The sequence below is a fragment of the Leiobunum rupestre genome, chromosome 8 (assembly GCF_980474605.1).
Source record: "Leiobunum rupestre chromosome 8, qqLeiRupe1.1.hap1, whole genome shotgun sequence".
NCBI lineage: Eukaryota > Metazoa > Arthropoda > Arachnida > Opiliones > Sclerosomatidae > Leiobunum > Leiobunum rupestre.
In genome coordinates this window covers 13,492,970-13,517,858 of record NC_143391.1, presented here as the reverse complement: position 1 = coordinate 13,517,858, position 24,889 = coordinate 13,492,970, and the positions used below count along the sequence as shown (strand labels likewise).

General features: G+C 40.4%; 1 protein-coding gene across 4 annotated transcripts in view; it reads left to right on the top strand.

The window, feature by feature from the left end:
• Positions 1-2,222: 2,222 nt before the first annotated feature.
• LOC149932449 (hemicentin-2-like) overlaps positions 2,223-24,889 on the top strand; it is a 61,200-nt gene continuing 38,533 nt past the window's right edge. For all 4 annotated transcript variants that reach the window (XM_090156347.1, XM_090156346.1, XM_090156345.1 and 1 more), the window contains exons 1-2: positions 2,223-2,754; positions 14,426-14,755. In XM_090156347.1, the coding sequence (XP_090012473.1) occupies positions 2,565-2,754; positions 14,426-14,755 (520 nt within the window). In that variant the 5' untranslated portion in view covers positions 2,223-2,564. The remainder of the gene's footprint in view (positions 2,755-14,425; positions 14,756-24,889) is intronic.

Below are 24,889 nucleotides of genomic sequence, written 5' to 3'. Positions count from 1 at the left end.
GTGACGAGCGTAAGCTTAGCGTTCCGCCAAACGCTTCAACAGCCTTCAACGGCTGAATGCGGAGACGTTCGGGAGTGTCGAAGCGCGACTGGCATTAGAAAGCGGGAGAAGAAACTGTTTTATAAACGACTCACGCTAAAAAGGAATCAATCGATTTTGGGTAGAAACGCTTTTACAAGAAAGAGTCGGCTCTTCACCCTCCTCTTACGCGGCAAAGACTTACGGCTAAAGCGCCAAAAAGCCGCTATACTAACTATAAACTCCGCTTACCCTACTGTTTTTTCTACTCTCTTTCGTCGTTTTTGGAGAAAACACTATTTCGAAAAAAAGTTATATTTTTTACCCTTTCGAAGTTAAACTAAATAAGATAGCGATTTTTCATTAGAAACGACGTACACTCGGAACAAAGCTTTATGGATGACCGAAGCGAGGGAAATGACAACTTTTTTAACGTAACCTTTTTCTTTTGAGAAATCTACTATTTCGGAAACACAATAGTGGAATAAAGTCGGAAAAAATATCGTACCCAGATTCGCCTTTTTCTTTTCATTTTTTTGATCGTTGCTCCAGAATAAGACGACAACGAAATACAGTCTGCTTTGCATTAAAAAGGAGATTTGCTTGAATATTTAAAATGAGAAATAAAATAATTCTTACGACCGTAGTGTATAGGTTTTAGACCTAATTATATATGACGATGTACAATAATCAGTTCGGGGACCGAAGAATGGGTATTTAACGCGAGCGCGCCTGTCAAACGGTCTTTTGTATCCAGATACGGCCTAAAGTCATTTTGTTTTGTCGGGGCTAGAGAGACAATTTCCATAAAGGCATCGGATTATTTATCTAAAGGAATATTCATCAACTCGTTGACGAGCTTGGTCTCCGCTATCGCGTTTACGGGCGCTAGAGTCGCGTAATCACTCATAAAGGAGCTTCGGGGAACGGCCGGAATAAGGTCGTTCGTGGGCAGGCCCCGATAGGTCCATCCGCTAACAAACTCGCGTCGTTATATATAAGCTAGCTGCCCGTTTGGATCGTCCGGCACCCGCGAGTCCGAAAAAACTAGCTACCGTCACGACAAAAAGAAACGCGTCGATTCAAAGGAGGAAGCTAATGTGTCTCGAATCGCTCGATAGAGAACGCCATCAAAACATCGATTAGGATGGCGAGAGAAGAGCCGTACTTTTGAAGGAGGCTAAGCTGCCAGATCGAGCAGCGGAACCCCTCTTTTTTGACACTAACACAAAAACGGTGTTCCGTCATAAAAATTCATTTACCAGACTGGATATTTTATAGGCCACCGACAAAGGGTGAGAATTAGAGGAGCGTGAGAAAAAGCGAAAGCAATGTTTTCATCTCGCGTGTGTCGCCTTTTTTCTTTCACCCCGGAGGGCTTTCGTAGTCGGCGTTCTTTTAAAAGAGGAGCGGAGGCTTCTTCTTTATATTGCCCATTGGAGTGGAAGTCAAAGGCGAGAGAGTGTATCAAAGTTTTTTCGAATCGAAGATTCACTCTCGCCTACCAAAATTGGACAAAAGGTAGAAGAAAATACAAAAAAGTTTTTCTATCTTTCGGGCCTCTCGTGATAGGCGGCCGTGAGAGACAGCTAGCGAGAAAATGGCCAAAACAGAAAATTGGAAGTCCTTTTTTGCCTCCCCCCAAAAACCCCACTTTCTCTCAATGTCGGCGTTCGATAAAGTTAACGCGGCGAGGGAAAAGAGGCCAGGAAACTAACGTGGAACAAAAACTGAATAAGAAAACCACCAAGTTGCCAGGTTTTTGGCTCTCTCGCTCCTTCCAAGGTACGAGTTTACACCATGGCGAATAGCGCGAGGCGTTTAAGAGTCTTTTTCTTTCGAGCTTTCTTTTTTTAAATAAGCGAACCACGCGCGCGACAACTAGATGTCTCTATTATGGAAAATCGTTGGCCGCGACCACGCAAAAAGGCCATAAGCGCGATTCGCTACGCCTGATTATCGATTCGCCTACGATTTACAGCCGCGAAATACTATCGCGAACGTCCGGGAATACACGCGCCGGAAAAAGTACGAGCCGCGCCGCTTTTCCTTACGGGATATATATATTCTGGCGAGGGAGACGTCTTACAGGGGGCCCTGCCATTCCTCGCAGCGGCGGCAGCCAGAGTCAAATCGGAGAGCGACGCGTCCGGTACTTTACTCGACCAACTTGTCGAGTCGCGGGCATCCGGCTAAAAGCGAAGAGCCCCGGGAAAGCTCTCAGAAGCGCCAGCGAACGGCGACGCGACGTTCACCGCTCGGAGCTCTCTCTCTCTCTCTCCGGATCGGATAGTTACTACTGTACTACAACAGTATACCGGGCTAACCCATTTCCCTCGGAGCTCGCGCGAGAGAAATACATCAAGTTCACTTCTCTCTGGCTGGCTGGTCCGTCTCGGCGGTGAATCTATTCGCGGATAGCGGTGCGATGGAGCGCGATTCCGTTCGCTCCCGTTCGAGGTCGGCTAACTGAAATACATCTCGGAAACCGAGAAAAGTACTGGAATTCTGGGTCGCGAGCCCGCGATCCAACTCGCTTCTTAAGAATGAGCGAAAAGGACTCTCCAAATCCGCGTGGAGCGGATCATCGGCCGTCTAGAGCCGCCGCGAAACCCTCTTCTTCATCCGAGAGTTGCCCCTCAATTTCCAGAAGCGGATTGTGGAAAGCGTTTAGACTGGCCGTCATTGCAGTCTCTCTTTTATCGCACGCGGCCAAGTCCATGGAATTTCTAGCAGGTAACGTACTATCTTAGTTATATCTTATCTAAGTAACGTAATTATTTAAATCGTAAGAGATTCGTATCGTAATTTCTACGACAACTTTTACATTTTAATCGAAGAGAAGGCTCCTCGCGGTAGAGCCAAGGTGGATACGTAGAGATACCGCGGTTAAACAAGCTCATTAGACTGGAATACGATGCCTCGTATAGTTTGTAAAGAGCGGGACGCCAATAGACGCAAAGGCAGTTAAATACACAAAAGCCTTTCCGGAAACAAGGGATGGTCGCTGATAGAACGTAGAGTATACATGCCGGTGTAAATACGCCAGCCCGTATAATCACTGTCGCGGCGTCCTCGTCGGCGGACATCAACCCAGTTTTGTTACAGGCTGGCAGAGCGCGACTCGGGGACTGACAATTTATAATTCCACCGTACATAAACGTATATAATTTCGGTGGTGGAGGGTTTATTTTGAGAGTAATTTCTATTAGCGAGTGGGGAAACATTTCATTAGGCATTAATTGTTCGGACCAAATGGAAAGGCGAGGGTTAGTCCTCCAGAAAGTCGCGCGCTCGTCGGCCCACCACCGTTTTCCCATTATCGGCGCATCAACAGCTCGAAACGGGAGAACCTCCCGGCTGTAATACAATGGGCGATAATTAAGATTAGGCCTAACAGCGCGCCTAGCTATTTATATAAAAGAGGGGCTGAGAGGGGGAAATCAAACTAGACATTATTGGAGCTACGGGGTTCTGAGACGAGTCAACCGTGTAACCAGCCGCGTATATAGAACTTGACCTCAGTCGCCTCTTTCTCCGGCTGTGCGCGCGGAAATTTACTAGCTTCCATTCCTTCTCCATCCAGTGGCGGGGCTGAATTATTAGGCAATATAAAAGAAGGCCGATCTATACGCGTAGCGCGGTTTGTATTTCTTCCCGGTCTCGCGAAAGCCCGTAAAAATTACCGCCTCTGACCGCCGCGAAAGGCTTCATGCCGGAAATTCCCCGAAGGTTTGATTAAAGCTCGCTCGTGTAATGTCGTATAAAGTGTCCACCACCCCTATATTGCCGCGTAACGAACGAAAGTGGCCAGCAAAAACGATACGGTTGGATATATTTTATAAATTTTTGGGGCCTGAAAATCCCGACGAAATGAAACGGCAAAATTGCGTTCAAATATCGATTGACCTTTGAGCTATAAATAAAAATATTCGCTTCAATTTTGATAAAATACCTTCATAAAAATAGCAATGGGAGAAATGAACGCTTTATCTATATTAAGCCTTCGGGAAATGTCCACGTATAAAGTTCCTACGTCTATTTTATTTGTAGTCTAAAACGCCTGTAGAAGTGTTCAACACGCCGCACTTTGGTGTTCAGGGAAAGGCCTGCTACCAGGGGAAATATAACGGAGATATTTTTTACGGAATATTAACTTAAGATTTAATTCAATTAAAATGGACGTATGTCTTACGCATTTTAAATAAAGTCTTAAGTTTATTTATACTGCTTTAATTAAATAATAATTTGGCGCGAGGTTTTTATCTAAAATGTAAAATATGTTTGGAAAAAAATAAATAAAGTTAGAAGATTTCAACTATATATAAACTAGCCTTTTCTACATTAAAATGTAATTAATATAAACTTTAGATGTCTACGAAAAAGACATTACTTATTCAAATATTCTTCCCGGAAAATTTAATTTTCTAACGTCTGTACATCGAGTAAATATATTCCGTATACTACGAAATAAGACTATTTCTATTATATTACCGTTAGTATATAAAAAAGCACTCAATTTAATCCAATATAAATATATTCGAATGCGTCTAAATCCTTTTTATTATTCATCTCCTAGCTGGTATATAAAAAAATATAACTTCAATGCATGTAAAGACGTATAATATTTCTCATCCATAAATTTATTCTTAATCTTCCAGAACGGAATTTAAAACGCTTTAATATACTCGTACTGTCAATCCAATTTTTATACTAGAAAAAAAGAAGGATATTATCATTTTAAGACGACGGCGAAGAGAAAAATAAATACGATAGACCAGAAATAAAAAAAATTAGAGGAAAATGAAATATTTCTACCACGGTCTCAAGCGACGCCCGAAAAAAATCGAGACCGATTTGAATGGTTTTAAAATCAAATTAATGTCTAAAGCAGGCAAAATGAAAGAGGGGGAGCTCTTTCGAATTTATAATACGATGGCCGCTCCACCCTCGAGACTTCGTATTAAGAAATGTTTCGAGAGACGTCTAAACATACGCTTATGGAAGAAAAAGAAGAAATGTCGGAATATTTTGCGGCGGTTTGCGATTGTATACGCATGGTAGAGCGATTTCGGCATACGTTAGGAGCGTCTTTGCATAATTGAACTGGCTGCGAGCCCTAGAAGCTTCGCTCCTCCTTCCTATCTCTCATAAAAATTCTAGCTCTCTCTCTTCTTTTTAAGTCCCGGAGAAATAAAATTGGTCCATATAACTCTGTCAGTAGCGTTCAAAGATTTACAATTTAGAATGTTCATCCATGCGATGAAGCGCGCAAAAACACAGTTGAGGCCCCTCCAGCCTTCGTTTTTTATTGTTTAGGTCAAGTCTGATCGAAGTCGATTGCTTCTCGTGTATTTTCCCAAATAAAAGTTAAAGCGGAAAGGTCCAATTCCTACAAACAGAGCGCTTTAAAAAACAAAGAGTCAAACGAAAGGGTAACCAATTTTCCAAAAATAACTCTGGGAATTGTCGTCTGCAACTTGGAATCGAATGGTCAATTTCAATTTCACGATAGTACGCTATAAGTATAGCCTCTGTTCTAGTGCCCCGTCGAAATTGACATTGTTATTTACTATTTTAAATGACATTGCTATTCGATTCTTAAGCGTGGTTGTTGGGGATAATGATATATCGATAGATTTGTAATTCATCGAGATATCAAAGAAGACCCTTATGTTTTTTTAAAACTATCCATCATTAGTGTCACTTTTAGACTCGACGGAAAACACGAAAAAATAATTGCGATAAAATACGATGGTAGAATTGTTTCCCATTAGATAGATTAGATTAGTGTGAAACTAGCTTTATGAAGTAAAGAAACTATACTAATTTTTTTATAACCGTACAATATTTATTTTCAAAAAACTTTAAAATTAAACAAATATGACTGGATTGTATTAATTAACTTTGGTAATTTAAACTAAAATCGAAATTATAAACGAGCTTTTACTTAATATAGAATAAAATTTAGCAAAATAAATTGGTAACTAATAAATTTAAGCAACGCTGACCGGAAGCTTTCCCCAAATATAATAAATATGGCGACTTCCACAAAAGAGTCTAGTGAAATGGGTCTATAAGGTAATGTAAGCAACGAAGGTGATTGCGGAGTTGCTAACCTTAAAGCGCACTGAGCGGCAGCTAGGGTTAAGGGTTGTTATATCTTCAAAGATACCGAGGCACGATCGTATATCACCTATAACTATCAAGTACGGGAAGAAATTGTCCAAGTTAGCTAATCTTCCATGGATATGAGGTCGGATGTGCCTTAAGAGGGAACCGGGTTTCATCTTTCACTCTTATCAGAGGAAGAAACCCATTAGGAATCATACTCCGAATATATATATTTTTTCGCAAAAGAGAGAAGCGATATTCTCCTCTTTCATATCGGAAGGCCGTTTCTTTTGCTTTAATGCTTTCAAATAGGGACGACAGCGCCCCCTTTTTGACGATCCTTTCTACGCCAACCACTCGCGCGCTATACGAAGTCGCCGACGACTATTATGCCCAATCATACAGAAAATTACCGGCAATGAGGCCAGGTCCTCGACGCGATTCCGCGATGATGTATGCCTCCGCGCCAAGACTATACACTTTATACCGCTTTTCGAATCAAACGCGAAATTGTTTTCGTAACACATCGCGAACTCTAAGTTCGTTTCGTACGATTTAGGAACAAAAATAGGACTCGATTCGAGATAACTCCGATCATCAGCAGTTACAATTTTAAAATAGTGCGCATTCAGGCTTGAAATCTTAGCTAAATAGATATAACACTTTGACCGTTAACCTATACTAATATTGTCAGTAAAATAAATAGCAGTGGCGTAGCTAAGATCTCCGGGACTCCGAAGAAACTCCCACGAAGGTCTTAGCCGGTATCTAGCCTATAGAACGATAAGATTTTAGGGGGACTATTTACGCCACTGACATTGAATATTGGCCAAAAGACTGACTAGGGGCTACTTACGACATTGCGAATAGTCAGTAGGGAGACAATTGGTTTTTACGAATGCGTGATATCACTTTCATTTCAATATTAATATTAATTTTTACATAAATTTTGAACAATTGAATAATTAATTAAAAATGTAACATTAATTACCATAGTTCATAATATAGAGATGGCGGTTCGATAGTCAACAGTTCTAGAATTAATTTCACGCTCTTTCGCTTTAAATATTTAACGTCTTTGTTCTAGTTAACTACTTTCTATTGAACCAAGAGACCATGCAGCTATTAAATAATTAATAAATATAAATGTCATTATTGTTCACGTTTAGAGTATTTAAATTGCGTAAATTTTAAATATAATAATTATATTTCGAATATAAAAAAAGGTTTTAATTACAAATCTCTAGACTATGCAGTAGCTTTAGAGTTCGAAGCTATTTTTAACTTTTAACTAGAGGTTCTAAAGCGGTGGCTTAAAAATAACAAGTAATTAAAAAGTATTAATAAATTAACACAAAATTATCTTAGTATTTTAGTAGGACTGATAATTATAACAGTACTTCTACGTAACTCAAGAACCATTCCCCTACTAAGAAACATAAATATCTATGGTCCCAATGGATATGATTGATTATGAAAGTACAATAGAACCAAATTTAAACTTCTCTTATTTTTTTAAAGTTGTTATCGACGATTTCTATGTCACTATTTTTTAGTGCTCGGAATTGTTTATTCATTATCCACAAATTTCCCGATTTATTTTAAAAACGTTGGTAAAAAGAATGTCATTTTAACTTATTTAATTATGTTTTTTACGCAACCAAGCATTTATTTGAATAAAAGTGGTATTTATTTAAATAATAGGATTATTCACTTTCGATTATTTAAACATTTTACAATTTTTATTCAACTATTGGTTATTTAAATAAATATTATTTAAATATCGCCGAGCTTATTTTATTCATGGATAAAAATTAATCGAATGCCAAGCACTACAATTTTTCAAGGTCGTGATTAACATAAAATTTGGTACCAATGTAATAGGATCAATGAAGATATAACTAACTTTCCTATCCCATTTTTGTCGTTCGTAACCTCCGCAACAGTTATTTACTTTCAAAAATATTCATCCGTGACAAAAGCTAACAGAGAAATCGGACAAACCGGCGCCTCGAGTCTATAGTCCATACAGTCGTCCATTTCCGATAAAGTCTCGCCTTGAAATAGTTTTATCAGTTTTGATAAACAAAACCCGGTTGTATCAGAAACGTAAGCGGACAGCGATAGATACGTTAGGAGAAAGAGCCGATATCCTTCGTCTGATTTTAAGGAAATAACGGACTAGGAAATACTTTCGGAAGAGCTCGGATTCGGGAACGAATCATTTCTTTTGGCTGGAGCCCCGTTTTGGGTAAAAACGCGGAAACGAGAACGAGCCAGCCTCTTCTACGACGATGAGATATGACGCACGTAATAGTCGATGGGAATGGATTGATGGCCCAAAATCGGAGATGCAATTTTTCTTAAATGGATTGCTTTTCCTCGCGTTTCCCGCCGGCCTTGTTCTATTATTCCGATGCTAGCTTCCTTCGCTTTTTTTGGATGCGCAAGGAGAGGAGAGAATGAAGAAAGAGGGGGCTTTTTTATCGCTAGTCCTAAGATTTAGACAAAAACTGCCCTTTATATATATATATTCTTTTTTTTTTTAAGTTTCGTCCGCGAAGATTTCCCTCGGATAGAATGAGGAGGCCGTTTCCCTTTTCTTCGTTCGGAACAGACACAGAGCGAGGAGGTTTTGGAACTGCCGAGAATCCGCAATCGATATATAAAAAGCTGGGGAGATATTTGGAAAATTTTTTTCCTTACTTCGACTCTTGGCCGGCCCGATATACGGTATAAAGGCCGAACGTGAATAAACGTCGGAGAAAGATTGCGGATGTAAATAGCCGCGTACTCTTAAGCCTTTCCCACACTCCCCGCCCTCGCCATCTCTATCAATGGCGGAGAAAAAGAAAAGGCGAGATTCTTCCACTTATACCATCGCGCATCTAGCCTATTTCTTCGATTGGCCACGCGGCAGACTGCACCGAGAGAAAGAGCGCACCCGACTGAGAGAGACAGAACGATTTTATCATTTCGGGCTTATAATATGGCTTTGTTTTTGCCCCTTTTTTATCTCGGGTGAGAGTTTGGGCGAGGCTTTTTCTTTTTTAGTATGAGGCGCCGAATCCCGGGGAGAAAAAGAGGAAAAGTAATTGAGTGGCGGACCTTTTCTTTACCGAAAGAAGCTATACGAGTATAGAAAAATTCAGACCAAGGCGGGAAAAAAAAATATTCCTTCGAGAAATCTCAAATATTTTTTTAAATTTTAAATCGCGCTTACCGAATAATTTATAAAACTTTTCATTCGTTAAATTATATTTCAGAGGCCGCGAGAATAGAAAAATCACCGCACTTTTGAATATAAAATACGCCATTATTTTATAAATATATAATCTATTTTTCGGGGGGAAAATGGTTGAAAAATCTTATTCGTTTGATTTTGTCAAGACTATTAGATCACGCTAATATTTACGGAGCACTTTATAAAACGGGGCGGGAGGTTGTGGTTCCATTATATAAATATTCTGGATAGTCTAGATTTACGGGTGTTTTCGTTAGCGCGCTGGCCTCCAATTTGTCTAATTAACCGTATCTAAGAGACGACGACCATATAAACTAAAAGTTCTCCTTCTGGGCATTTCCCTCTCGTAAATTCCGTTAACTAAGGCTATCGGAGCGTTGCAACTTACCAATTTTCACGTAACAGCTTTCGGAAGGGCTTATATTCCCGGTACGTAAGAAAACAACGCTGGAAGGCAGGTGCTCCGAAGGTACGAAGTTCCGAACGTCGGGTCGATACCGTTAAAGGGATAGACACGTTGCTAGTTAATAATGCAAGCGAAAATATATCGAATTTCCTAACGAAGTTTTATCATTATAACTCCTCCAGTCCCTTATTACACTAAGAGCGTCGCGTCGACTCTCTAATTTTCGCCTCTTTAACATATAAGAAGAGTGGCTAGAAGCGGAATTTTCTATAAGGGTGTGCTTTATACGAGAGAGAGAGAGAGAGAGAGAGATAGAGAGAGAGAGAGAGAGAGAGAGAGAGAGAGAGAGAGAGAGAGAGAGAGAGAGAGAAGAACTTGGCTCGCGGGTCGATAAGAAAATGGATGTTAAAGGCGAGTGAGAGCGAGGAAGAAAGTGCTAAACCCTGTTAAGACGAGGTCGTGGGCCTATCTAAAACGGGTTTTTTCTAACGCGCTTGACATATATTAACTTGTAGGAAAACTCCGAAAACAAGCGTACGAGTAACCTCATAATCTTAAAAGGCTTAGGCACCGTAATAAATATCTTGGCAATAACGAACCCCTTTACAGACACGTGTGGATACGGTCGATAGGCGTGGTGGAAAAAAGCGAAGGAAGGCGATATTCGATTGCGAATTAGGAATGAATTCCTCAGTGGTCAAGGCAGCGACGACATCAAAACAAAGTCGCCGAGAGAGAGATCGCCGTCTCTCTGGTAAAAGAGGGCCTTTCAACTCGCCGGCCGGCATTTCGGCCCCATTATGTTGGAATTTTTAATTTCGCCTGGGGAACATTTAGGCCCGCATCATTTATAACGGCTGTCGAGGCGGAAATTAAAGGACGAAGGCGCGCCATCAGAATCTTCCACCAACAACCGGATCCGCCGGTGAACGCGGATGAAACAAGTTACCCCCCAAAATGCGCCGGTTTTAAAAAGCCGCCGTAGTTTGATGGAAAAATATAAAAGGCACGTTGGCCGAGTGTTTAATATCGCCAGAGATAATTTTTCAACACGCTTTGTTTCGACTTGTCCGCGAGGCCTGTCGAGCCTCGGCGTCTGTGCCGGATAGAAATAGCGGCGCAGTTGGTTGTAGGGATAAATAGCCCAACAGCTACGGGACAACGCCGAGTGGTTTCCGTAGGGCGCTACTAAATATAGGTCACTCAAACGAAGGGGCCTTTTCTTAACAAGAACAGGCGCTTTTAAACTAATTGCGCAAACATGGCGCTCGTTAGGTCACGAGAGTGATTTCCCTCACCCCCGTCCTAAAATTACGAGGGTCGTTCTTGTCTCGCGGGCCAGGTACGAGATGGGCGGCGACGAAAGTGCAGCCGCGTAACCGTTCCGGGTCTCTTTCGTAAGCGAAATCCAAAAATGCAAAAGAGAGTCGCGTGGGGTTAGGGTACCCATTTTCTGGCTCGGAAAGTAAAACGCCTCTCGATAAGCCGAGTAATTTTTCACTCTGATAGCGCTAGAGTGAAACGTGGAACAACTCCCGCGACCCAGACGGACTACAAGCGCGCTCTCGATCAAAACGGGTACACCTACCGCCCGACATAAATATTTGGAAGAGGCAAACGCACTTTCAATGTAGTCCCAAAACTACAACTTATATCGTATTCGTATTTAAGGAACTTTTCATTATAAAGCTACGATCTGAATTTTAAATTTGCATATTTTAATATACCCAATTGAAAATGATACAGATGGCTAGTAGACGAAACCCTGTAAATAACCTCGTCCCTGTACACGGTCGTAACACTTCTACAGGATTTTGCCCTATATATTGCCTTATTTTCGGTGTTCGTAATATAAACAACAGGACCGAAGTACCCGACGCGAAATGCGACTTCCATCCACTAAAAGCGCAATTAATTTGTATACTAATAGCCCAATTATAAAAATGTTTTCCGCGTGCAATCTTGATGGCTTTTAAACGGATAATATGAAAGATAGAAAATGATCCTAGCCAATTAATTTTAAGCTCTTATCTAATTACACGGCGTCGTAATATTACGAAATAGTGAATTTAATACCTAGGCCTTCCAACTTGCCCCAAAGGCGCGACTATCCGCTACTGAAAAGTGAAAACACTAGCGAAGATTAAAGGCACGATGAAGCTCGAAGGAAAGATAGGAAAAGACTCCGTTAAGTAGGCGTAGCGGATGAAAGTAGTATCCACTTCCGTGTCTGGCGATTATGTATGCTAGTTTAGCTTTAAACTTCGTATAAGGCATTATTTAGGCGGGGTTTAGGTAAACACATCGGATACCAGGCTTTTTCGATGGAACCATTACAGTATGAATATTGAAAGACGGGGGGGGGGGCATTCTAATCGGGTTTCGGTGCGGCTGCGTGGTTCGCACGCGAGTTTACATAAATATCCGATAATCACACCGTGGCTTACCGACAAACTGAGAAAGGCAACTTCCGTAATTTTACAGAATGGTTGACAGGTGCTTTCTCTATAGAGGCCTATTGAATCACAACGGGGAAAAACTTAGCGTGGCTAATAGGGCGAATTTTCATCGTAAAATATCGTCCATTTTTTCAATATGCATGCTTTTCCGGGGAAAGCCAGGGATTTCGACCGTTCGTAGCGGAGTCTGTCTAAGGGATATTTTTGTTCAATATGCGTGACGACTCAGCCATTTCAGGCGCATTATAAAAATCAATTTTTCCAAAAATAAGCGGGGGGAGGGGGTGGTATTGAGGAAAAAAGGGCAATGAAGAGTCCCCGGGGGGGGGGGAGGAAATTTCTCTTAGAGAATCTAATGATCTGCTCTTGCACAGTCAAAATGGACGAGCAAGAGGGTGGGTGGGGTTTCGAAAGGGGGCGGGGGGGATTTTTTGCGCCATATACGCTTAACAGGGGCTCCGAAATTTCCCTCTTCCCTATTCATTCCCACGACCCTTCTAAATAGCGATTTCCAAAAGCTGTTCCAAAAATTCAAAAACTCTAGTCGAAGACGAAGGTTCTTTCAATCGCTGATCCCTCTCTTCGTTCCCTATAAGAAGGTTACGTCCGGGAACAGTAGAAACATTATAAAAAAGGTCAATGGAATTAAACATCAAAGCAGAAATCGGCGTCTACTTTTTTGGGGGGAAACGCTTTATTCGAAAATAAACGTTGGGAACTACTGAATTTTTACGGCGAAAACTTGGGAGCGTTAAGCTAAGTTTAGCGCGGACTTTTAAGGCAACGAAATTTCGCGCACGCATATATTAGATTAAGTACGCTATGGCAAACACAGCGACATCCCTCAAAAGAGGCTTAAAAAGGTTCGTTAAAACGAAACTGACCCAGTTTAGCCCCTCTCAAAATACCAAATTAACTTTTAAAACAAGGAACCACCTTCCAAAACAAACGTAAACCTCCCATTAAACCGCTCCTTAATTTTACGTAGTCGCCTTAATATTTACGATGTGAGTCAAATTTAAAGATGGAGGAGTGACAGGACCGAAATTTGCACTTACGAAGGGATTAACGTCTTAATTTTATGAAATAAAACGCTGGAATAAAATTTTAAAATTACTCATTTTTATTCATAGCGTAAGTAACGTATTAAATTAAGTATGACATTTCCTATTCTACCGACGCTACTTTTTTAATGATAGTCTGTTTCGGCAATGACCATGTAAATTATGACGTGGCTCTAAACTATCAGAGAGCAGTTATTAGTGTTTGGAAATGTAGGGTAAAAAAATTATCAAATTCCGCTCAAAATTGTCCCACTTTTACTTAAAGGAGAACTGTCACCAAAACCAAAATTGACAAGGTTTTTTTTACAGAAAGATAGAAAATATATGAATAATTATGTCCCTGAAATTTTATAGTTATTGGAAAAGTATTTAAAAAGTTACGCAACGTTTTCCGCAACCTACATCAAACGGTTTCAAATATTTCAGAAATCGCGGTTGAACCTACGTGCAGCGCCAAAAGAATGAAGCGGCAAAATTTTTATAAAGGGCGGCGTGTAAGGCATATTAAAAACACGATTAACTAACGATTAACTACAATCTACCAATATAACTAGGGTAAAAAGAAAAGAAGAATGTCGTAGCAGACGATAGTTCCGACCGAAAACGATAAAACCGGGGGGGGGGGAATATTTCGTTCACGAGATGGGGCTGCAGGTAGGTTCAACCAAGTGGTTCTGAGATTCTCGAGTCGGGGGGGGGGGAGGCACGAAATTTCGTTCCTTATAATAAATCAAATACTGGCAATATTAACATGAAATTTTTTGTACAACCAATTTTAGGGTGGTGACAGTCCTCCTTTAAAATATGTTCTTTATTGTATTTTTTTAATCTATATTATTTTGTTATATTGATTATTTGTCTTCCCGCACACCAGCCAGCCTTTGGCTTCGCCGTTGTTGTTTCATTGAATACATAAACTAAAATAAAGCTTATTGAAAATTGCAGCGCTTTTAAAACCAAATTAACACAAATTACGCAATCACTCCGTCACAAAATATCAATATTCGAAATCGTTCAGTGTCATAATTACATTTTCTTACGTTACTTATGCTTATTTACAATGATTTCTTTTATTTATATGATGACTAAAATGTCTGAATTTTTGTGAATTTTTTCGCAGGTAGAGAACACATAGTCGGAGGTCGAATAGGCGACGACGTGTATTTGCCGTGCGACGTGGACCTGCGTTTGTGCGGGAAAATTTATTTCATAACGTGGACTAAAAACTCCACGAAAGACTGGGAACGCGTCTATTTGTTCAGTGACGCCTTCGAGAAGTCGATGGGTTTCTTGACGGACCCTGACCGAGCCTCCTTCACGCTGGAGGAGAACTCGGCGTTCCTCCGAATTCGATCGCTGTCCATCGATGACGAAGGCACCTACAAGTGCGACGTTACCTACATTCAGGGAAAGTGTCCTTCGCTATCTTACGTCCATCTCTACGTAGTAGGTAAGGGCCGCCAATTATTTAGTATCTCTTCTCTTTCGTCCCCCGCCCTGGCAAACACGAGCGCGCCTTCCTCGAAGTATCCGGAGTAAACCGAGGAAGATTTTCCCTCGACTAGGCCGAGGTAGCATCGATTAACAATAACAATTAAGGAGAAAGGGAGAGAGAGAGAGAGAAAGGATTCGTTATCTTTCCTTTCCCGGTAAATACCTCTACACTCGATGATGGTCCTGCCACCATCGGATTTAGTCAACCGCAAAAATATTGGAAGGTTAACGGGGCAGACTACGGCAACGGAATCGACACCAAAGCCCCGCCAATTATAAAGGCCGTACCCCCCTCCCGGCCCTTAACCTAACTACCCGCTGATCCGGATCTCGAGTCTATTACGAGGGCTTCGCGGAAGGAAAAAAAAACACTAAATTCTAAAGAGCGAATTGGTTTGAGGAAAAACGTAACGGTAGAAGAGCGAATCGAAAGTTCAAACGATTCGAAGCTTCGCGGAGTGGAGCGAGGATCAGGGAGGTTCGCGGTAATTTGTCGTATTTGGATCGACGAAGCGGAAGCCGGCAAAAGGGTAAGAGGACCGCGGGACCGGTTCCAAAGAGACAAATGAGGCCTCCGGCTGGAGATCGCCGGAATAGACACATCTATACGCGCGCCCCCAATTTCCCAGAAGATATCATTTTTCCTTCTGTCGTCTTTTGTACGGAAGAGACCTCGAGGTTTTATCAATAAGAGCGAGTAGCCGCGAAAGAGTCGCTCGCTCCAATTATTTGTTTTCTACCATTAATTACGACGCTATCGCGTGCCGTGTTTTCCTTTGACAATTTCATCCGATAAATGGCCAGTCAGGAACCTGCCAGCGAAGGCCACCAATATAAAGTGGCCCGGTATCACGTCCTCTTCCGAGGAACCGAAATCGCGGATCATTAGAGCTAAAGGATGGAGAAAAAGAGCGCGCATTTTTCATCGACCTTTACGCGATACGTAAAAGCCTGGCCTTACGATTAAATTTCCCTTTAACGATCTTACCTCTCTCTACCGAATCACTAATAAACTCGTACGGCGGCCGAATCAGCGGTCCACGAGAATCAAATCTTCGGGGGGCCTCCACTCGCGCTTTTAAGGAACTTCGCTCTACTGGTCCTGGTCGAAAAGATACCCCTCATATAAGTATTAATCGCGTCTTTTCGACGAATGTTAGCGGTCTCTTACATCGCGAGAAGTCGCTGGGGGAGCATTAATAATGGGAAAACCAAAGCATCCGGAGGAGAACCGAAGGAAGATCGGATGAGAGAGAGAGAGCGAGAGAGAGAGAACGAGATTCGCAGACACGTCTCCGAGAGTGTGGGCCCGATGAAAAAACGTCGGCGGCCGTAGTTTTGGTTCGCCTGACTGAGGGTGATAAATAAGAGAAATTAATGAAGCGAATCCTTGGCCATTAATGGGCTACTAAACCGAGAAACCTCCCTCCCTCCCTCCCTCCCTCCCATTTCCAGATCCTTTCCGACTCTCTCTTCCACTTACTCGTCCGCTGTAGGGTGGCTTACTACGCCATCTCAAAGTCTTTACGACTTTACAAAGCAATGCCTTCTGATTATGGATATTGGGACTTTCTTTCTTATTAATCCCTTCCATTTTAAGACCGAATACTCGTTGTAACCCCTTTTGCCCCCGCGCTGCGTCTCGGTAATGCATTCGCCGAACCCATTAACTCCAACCGAGACAAAGGCTTAAGAGTAAGGCGGAGAAATGAAAAATAATCCTGACAATTACGAAATGTTTGAATTATGACTGGGAAAAGGATAAAATATCCTAAGGTACCGGATGGAGGGGGTCGCGGCGGTGAGAAACCCAATAATATACTATGTCCGGGAGATATTCGAGACTTGCTTGACAGAAATTTCGATAATCTTATTAAAGAGAGAAGGCAGCTCGGGCCTCGGTCGAAGCTAAAATTAGGGTGCGTCGCCGGGAAAGAATCCGAGCTAGAAAAGAGATATTGGCCGTTCGTTGTCGAATAAGCAGACGTCTTATTCGGGAAACTCTCGCAATTAATTAAGGAGGGGGGCTGGCAATCGCGTCACTACGTACAAAGTTAGGATGTAGCGTGGGCAGCGAACTCGGAGGGGGAGAGAGAACTGATAGATGCGTCCGGAAGTTATCGCATTAGAAGGATTATTAAATTTGCGAAGCGGGCGCGTTTCCTTATTCATAGAAACGCGGAGAAAGAGATCGTGGGGGGGGGGGGGGGGGTGCCACGAAGAGGGGTTACGCGAGAGTCGTGCTCGGACGGTAAATTTTTGGGTCCCAATTTTTAATCCTCTATCTACTGATTATGCGGCGCTGGCGGAGTTGCCCGGACTAAAAGAGCGTTACAATCATTAAAGGTACTAATAAATGGATTCCATTTCCCTCCAGTGACAAAGATCGCCTTAACGGCCTATACTCTCCCGCCCATCTCGTTCGCTATAACAACAGACTCGTACCCTCTTCCGTATTGAGAGCTATACGTAAAGGTTTCGAATTTAGTTTCCATAAAATATCCTCTTAAGCTGGTATTAAATTAAAACCTCTTTATTTCGAGAGCCTACTATTGAAATATTAAACGAGGGGAAAATATACCCTTTTGCCGTTATAAGCTACAGGCGCTACTTTAAGTGCCAAAATGTAATACGAACCAACCGTTTTCCCCGAAACATAATAGGTCAAGCCACCCGATTTTCTAAAACTTTGGACTTTGCGTACGTTGACCGTGGGAAAGCCCAGTACGCCAGGGTGGCATCTCATTTTACTTTGGACTTTGCGTATGTTGACCGTGGGAAAGCCCAGTACGCCATGGTGGCATCTCATTTTATATATTTATACGCGGTGGCCCCCCGAGTTGTGAACTTTGTACGCGATAATTTGTGGAATATGAAAGCCCACTCGAAATTCCTCAACCTATACTATGCCCGCTTTCCGTATACGTTCCATTAACGCGTACGTTTCGCGTTACGAAATCGCGACCAACGGCTTTATCCTAATAACAACAATAATAACAGCAGCGTCAACGGCTCTATCTGCGAGGGTCGGGAAAAATTTCCAGACGAACTTATTACCATTAGTGTCGACCTGTTTATTCTAATAAGGTTGAAAAGGCACCCGGGGAAACGCGGTTAAAATGTAAATTCGTCTTTCATAACGTTTGCTTGGCGTTCCCTGGGGACTTACATTTAATACCAGAATCGCCCTCCTAGATTCGCTACCTTTAATAGGGCATGATTATGTTTGTACGACGTCCGGAGAATATTATATTTTATAAGAGTTAAATTAGATATTTTCGAGTATTGCATGACGAAAAAGTTGCCGCACGACAAAGAGCGTGTCTGGATATAGCCTCAGTTTTCTCTCTTTTTTATCCAAACGTTTTGGGGAGGGAGGGTTTTTTACATAGAGCGCATTAATCCACGTTGTTTAAATAAGGCCAACTTCGATGACAAGGGCGATATTAAACGGCGCTTCATTGAAGTTTACCTCGATTGTTTTGTTGATTAAGTATTGCACTTCGATGAAAACTTTGGGGGGTAAAACACGAACATATTCGAATTTGTCGAAACAGAACGCCGGACTGATTAATACATTCGATCGAAACGCAAGTCTATTATGCCGTATGTCGACAACCAGACGGAGTTATTGATTTGAAGTCCTTCGTGAAAATATTAAAATTTGAAAAACATATAAACATATAAACAATACGCATCGGCGCCTAATATAGTTGATATTTTTGCGAATATGAAAATTATCTCTTATTTTTAGAGGAACAAATGACCCGTTTGAATTTAAATGAAACACCGCATTGTATAACTGTTCAGATTGAACATAAATGATAAACAATACTGTATTAATTTAATTTATTCAATACGCATCGGTGCCGAATATAGTTGATATTTTTGCGAATATGAAAATTATATCTTATTTTTAGAGGAACAAATGACCCGTTTGAATTTAAATGAAACACCCTATTGAGGCTTTTGTATAACTGTTCAGATTGAATACAAATGATAAACAATACTGTATTAATTTAATTTATTCGAGCTATTGTATGGGTGATAAAAATTATAAAATAACACTTTTATCACTATTTTATATTCAATTATTCATAACATTGCGACACTTTTGTTTTTAACAGAGAAAAATGTATACACATTTTAAAAGGCAATGATCAATCAATTATTTATTAAACAAAACTAAATATAATACCTAACACACTGAAAGAAGCTAACTGAAATACTAATTAAAATTATAATATATTTCATAAGTTAATGATACCTCATTAACTTATGTATATTTATATGACCGACGCGTTAACTCGAACTTATATGCACGAGGGCATGGCGGAGCACGCGATGGTTGACGGTCCTCTTGGACTAAAGTCAGAAACATCTCTTTTTCTCCAACGGGAGAGAGCCCTTTTTAAACCATCGGTCAAAGGTGAGGTGTCATTTTTTCCCTTCCCCACGCAACCCTCTTTCTAAAAGTGACGAGCATCCCTTGACGTGCAATTTGATGTCGCTCGTTATTGTTGGAAACAGCTTATTCGGGAAACCATGCAGCCACTTCGGGGAAAACCAGCCAATTTCCATTTTAACAAGTTTGAAATATTTATATATACATTGTATAAACCTAATAAATACATCAGTAAATGGACCAACACGAATATAGATTAATAAGAGGTTAAATTATTTAATTAAAAGGGGAAATTATTTATTTATAGGAATTATTTGTTACCACATTTACATAGAGGAATATAAATTTCAATCGTAGGTCATTCCCAAACAAAGATTTGATTTATAATAATATATGGCATCAATCAATTTCCTCGCCAATTGCTATAATTTAGGTTTAAATATAATCCTTCTCGTACTTCCCCCCTAATATTGCATTGGATTCTACCTGTGGGTGGAGATTCCGCCGAATTTTTTTTGTAAAGTACCAAAATAGGTTTTAAAAAATAAAAACTTCTATATAATTATTAGCTTAATTTTAATAAATTCATTAAAAAATAAAACATTTGTTTAAGGTAAAATTATGATACTAAATTATATAAAACTTTGAAATTTTAATTAAAATCAAATATATCAAAAAAATCAATAAAAATCCGATTTAAATAAAAAAAATCGATTACTTTGATTTTTTTTAAATAAAAAAATTTCCAACCCTGCAATTTAATAGTCCTATTTAAATATTCAATAATTAATATTTAATTAGCGTTTTAGTATTTGGCTATTTAAATAATAATAATAACCAGATTACAAAACAATAAAAGAAGAATAGGAGAACAAGTTTAATCAGTAAATTATCCGTAATCACGTAGAACATGTAAACCATTTGGTAACTACGTTTATTCGAGACATATTTCCACAGTGGCGTCGCCAGAGTTAAAATTTGGGGGCCCATAAGCCATAAACCTTTTGCAGGGAAATGATAATTAAAGACACATAATGAAACATTTTATTCGCAATTTATTGAACAAGTCTGCGCATTTAACTATCCTTATAGTGGAATGTTGACTGTCTGTTGAGATTTCAGGAGGGTTTTTCAGAAATTTTAGTAGGGGCTTCAAAAATTATTTTAGGTGGCTCGAGTGGCTACTAAATCCCCATAACAAAGCCACTGTATTTACACAGGCTAATAATATTAATCAACTAGGCTAATACCCAAGGCATCAGCGGGCGATTTTCAATACCTAGTGGGATGGGGGAGTAGTTAGCGCTAAAGCCTCACAGCAAGAGGAGCCAGGTTCGATCCCAACTTGTGGCACTGGGTGAAACCTCGGATCTACTCCTTCTGCGTTGAGTTTGCCAATTCTCTCCCCACTGGTTAAAGGGATTCCCCCCCCCCCCGAGTTCTTTCCATAATGACTTATAGAGGTTAATAGTAATAGTTATTGTAGGGAGCTGTTGGCTCGCATGCCATGAAGGGCTTGCCACCACCCTCCTACGCATTATAACCCGGCATAATCAGTGATGACTTAGGCCTAAAGTGGTGCCTTGGGTATTAGCCTAGCTGATTATTATTATTAATTCCGATGATACTGCTTCAAAGGGTGGTGGCCAGTCCTTCGCGCCACGAGAGCCAACAGCTCCAAAAACTCACTATCACCGTTAACCTCTGTAAGTTATTATGGAAAGGGGAACCGCAAAACATGGGTGAAACCCCCCTTTACCCAGTGTAGTGATAACGTGAAAACTCAACTCACAATTGTCAGTGCGAATTGTTCACAGTTTTCGCCACAAGCTGCGATCGAACCCACCCAATCTTGCTACGAGGCGAAAGTACTAACCACTTCGCCACATCAGCGTAATGCTATATTTGAAATGCCGATAAAAATCGTTTTACGTTGAAACCCATTAATATATTTATATTATGACTTTAGGCAAATGGTATGACACGAAATTAAAAATGGAATCGAAAAGAAATGTGCAATTCCTAGAAAAGCAAAATGACAGCGCTTAAAACGAACGGTGCCCACGAATGTCGGCCTACTTAAAGTGGCTAAATTTAGCGGAATGTGACATCGCATTTGAATGGGAATAATCCTGAGGGTATGATCCGTAATAGAGCGCACGCACAGGCGGGGGCGCGAGTGTTAGTATCCATCTGAGACTTAAGGGGCCCCATTCCCTCATACGCCGACGACTGAATACAGTGCTTCTATTTTAGCCGTGGTTTTATCGATTTTGAGACTTCAATCTTCCTTTGGTTCACTTCTCGGTTAAGCCATAGAAGCCATATATAGCGGCGCCCGAGGAAACTCCACCCGGCTGTTCCCCTGGCAAAGAGAAACTGGCTGAGAGTACGGTTCGGGAATCGCGACAATGGCCGGAGTGCGCGCGACGTGTGGCCTTTCCCGCCGTATACGTGGTCCATGTACACCTGAGAGGCGTGTAGTAAGCCCGGTTGGGGAATGTTTAGAAAGCATTGGCACTTTCGCTTCGCTGACCTGGCTGAGAGTTGAATGTGAATCGGGGATATTACGGCGAACCCCGCTCCTAGACGCGGATCCAAATCCGATAACCCCGACAAACGTGCCGCCCAGAGATAGGTCCAGCAACGTCACGAAATGGCCCGAAGCGAGAGGCCAAAGTACCAATAGCAAAAGCTAGTGGAAAGGCAAAGCTAAAATAAGAGTTTTTTCGTCGCCTTTAAAACTCATTGTTTTTTTTTTCAAGTTCGAACTTGAAAAAAAAGGTTGACTTAAGGTTTAGTTTTGGCTTTTGCTAATTTATCGCCAAGATTTCTCTTATAAATGTTAAACTAACCACGAGCAACAAACTGTGTTTGGATTGGTAAATGTTTTTCAAAATAAACCTTTTGGCAGTTGAGGTGTGTCAGATTAAATTCGAATAACGCGTTGTGACCACGTAACCATCAAAGCAATATTTTTAAAAGTATTTACTTTAAAACCATTGATGAATATATGACTCTGATAATCGGTAACATTTTGCAAACCAAACACATATATCGTTTATTATTAATTCAAAGTCATGAAAGTGTCTAGAGTTTGTCTCAACTATGAAGGAATAGTACATGGGCGGTGGTAGGCTTTTACAGTTAATCGGTAAATGGCGTCTTCTATTATTAAGAATAAATATTTACAAGCATTTGAAACCGTGGCGTAGCTAGGGGGGCGGTGGAAGCGGTCCGCACTGGGTGCCACCCGTTTTAGGCCGTTTTGGGGGTGACACCCGACCGTGAAAAAAATAAATACTTACACAAACTAGAGAAATTTTAAAAATCTTTTTTACACGTTTTGACTAGTAAGTAGCACACCATGATATCCGCACCGGGTACCACCATATGTAACATAATTACTCAATGAGTGTGCCTCTGTTTAACATCTCTGTATTAAAAAATTTAAATGAGACCTTGTTTCACAGCCACCAAAGAAAATACGGACTAACGTCGCGTAAAACTGGTTTTAAACTTCCTTCCCTCCCCGCCAGAACTAGTTTTGATGACGATAAAACCGTTATTGACTAGGCGTCATATCCTTGCAACTAGGTCTCATTGTGAAAAAGTTCTTTCTGGCACACTTATGAGTAATTATGTTAAATATACTAGCTACGCCACTGATTTGAAAACCTATTGAAAGTCTAAATATTTCTTACTCATGCTTAATTTAAAACTACTTGTTAAGGTGTTAAAACATAATTTATTTAATTTTGAATACATGCTATTTTAGTGCTTATACGAAACTTGCTCTTTCCAGAATTTTACAGTTTTCAACCACAATCAGCGTCCACTAGATGGCTACACAGAGTTTCGTTTTCAGTGTCTCCGTGTTTAAAGTCTATTTTACGGGCCCCACTGGAAAGATAAATATCGGTAAAAACTTGTTGAGGTTAACGTTAATAGTTAGTGCGGGTAGCTGTTGGCTCGCGTGGCTTGAAGGGCTCCTACGCATCGTAATCCGGCCACCTGAATTAATGGCTTTAAAGGTCACTTGATGACTTAGACCTAAGGTGGTGCCTTGGCTATTTGCCTAGCTGATTATTATTATTATACTATTGGTCTCAAGGCATCGTAAGTCACACGCCACCAAATAGCTTATCTCATTACCCGAGTAATAAACAGCCCATGTGTTCACAAATTATCGTTAGAGTTTTAATTATCACTTACTGTACTGTAAAAAATATTTCTATTTGGGTTTTACTTCTCAGTTTGTGAAAAATACGGTTCGTTGAACACTGCATTTCATTGATTTCGGTACATTTGTTCGAATTTCCTTCGTCCGAACGGTGGTACAAATGTCCGAATGATCATATGTCCGAATGCCGGAAACGTATTTCATTTGCCCGAAAAATTTATCACAACTTTTTTTGGTGATTTAGTCGTTCAATTTATGTTTACTTTACTGGCGAATTTCATTTGTTCGAATAATCGTTCGTCCATTTTTTCGAACATTAGGAATTGTTTTTTTTTAATATTGTTAATATAAGAAAATAGTAACATTAACGTGAACCTAACCTAACCTAATCTTACCTAAAATATCCACAACATTCAACGCAATTCCCACGTACTATATCGGCCAAAGGGAATTTTTTTAATTCTTGCACTAAAAAAAATCCGGATAAAAAAAACAGAAATAAGAAATACTAATTTAGCGACAGAATTCGGACAAGTGATGCTACCGATTCGGACAATTGAAACATTTGTTATTTCGGCGGTTCGGACGAATGAAATTCGAACATTTGTTCCACCGTTTGGACGATTGAAATTCGAACATTTGTTCCACCGTTTGGACGATTGAAATTCGAACAAATGTACCTACCCCATTTCATTTTGTCTGAAAATGATAAGGAATCAATATTGAGAATAGTACTACTGTCATTTATTCTTCCGTTAAATAAAATTAATGTCCCCCATAATGGCAGTCATGACAAACGTCACGGAGTGGTACTTGTCTATTAACGTCAGCAAAAACAATGTTGACTGTTTGGATGAGCCTGAAAAATAATAATGGCGCTTTGACGCCAATGTAATCCTATAAATCTCAACCTGGTTGATCTGCTTTAAAACTATTACAGCAATGCAAAATCACATTTTCTGGTGGGGAAGCAGTTTAAATAAATCCCCAAACAATAAACTAAACTTTGTTTTGTCTTACATTTTCAGTGGACAAACAATCTTCTTTACGATAAAAAATACATTTTTAAAAGCAATAATTTTAATTTTACCATTGGTACTTTGGCAGGGTGGTGAGGTGGTTAGAGCTTTCGCCTCCCAGCAAGAGCAACCCGGGTTCGCTCCGAGCTTGTGGCACTTATTGAGAACTCGAAACCACTCCTACTTCGTTGAGTTTTCAAGTTGTTGCAATGCAGGTTATAAACATAGTTTATTATAATTACAGAAGTTTAAATAATCTTATTAATTCTTGTAGAAGTTTACCTAACCTAATCCCGATGTAAGCGATATCCAATAAAATGTGGAACTATTTCTACCTTTACCTACTTTACAAAAAATAGGATATAATAAATCTAAGTGCAAAGAATCTTTCTACATTCATAATTCTATTCGTTCGAAACATCTACATTCCGGTTGTCTCATGGCAAAACCTAGTAAACGCACATTTTTCAAATTACGAGTTGG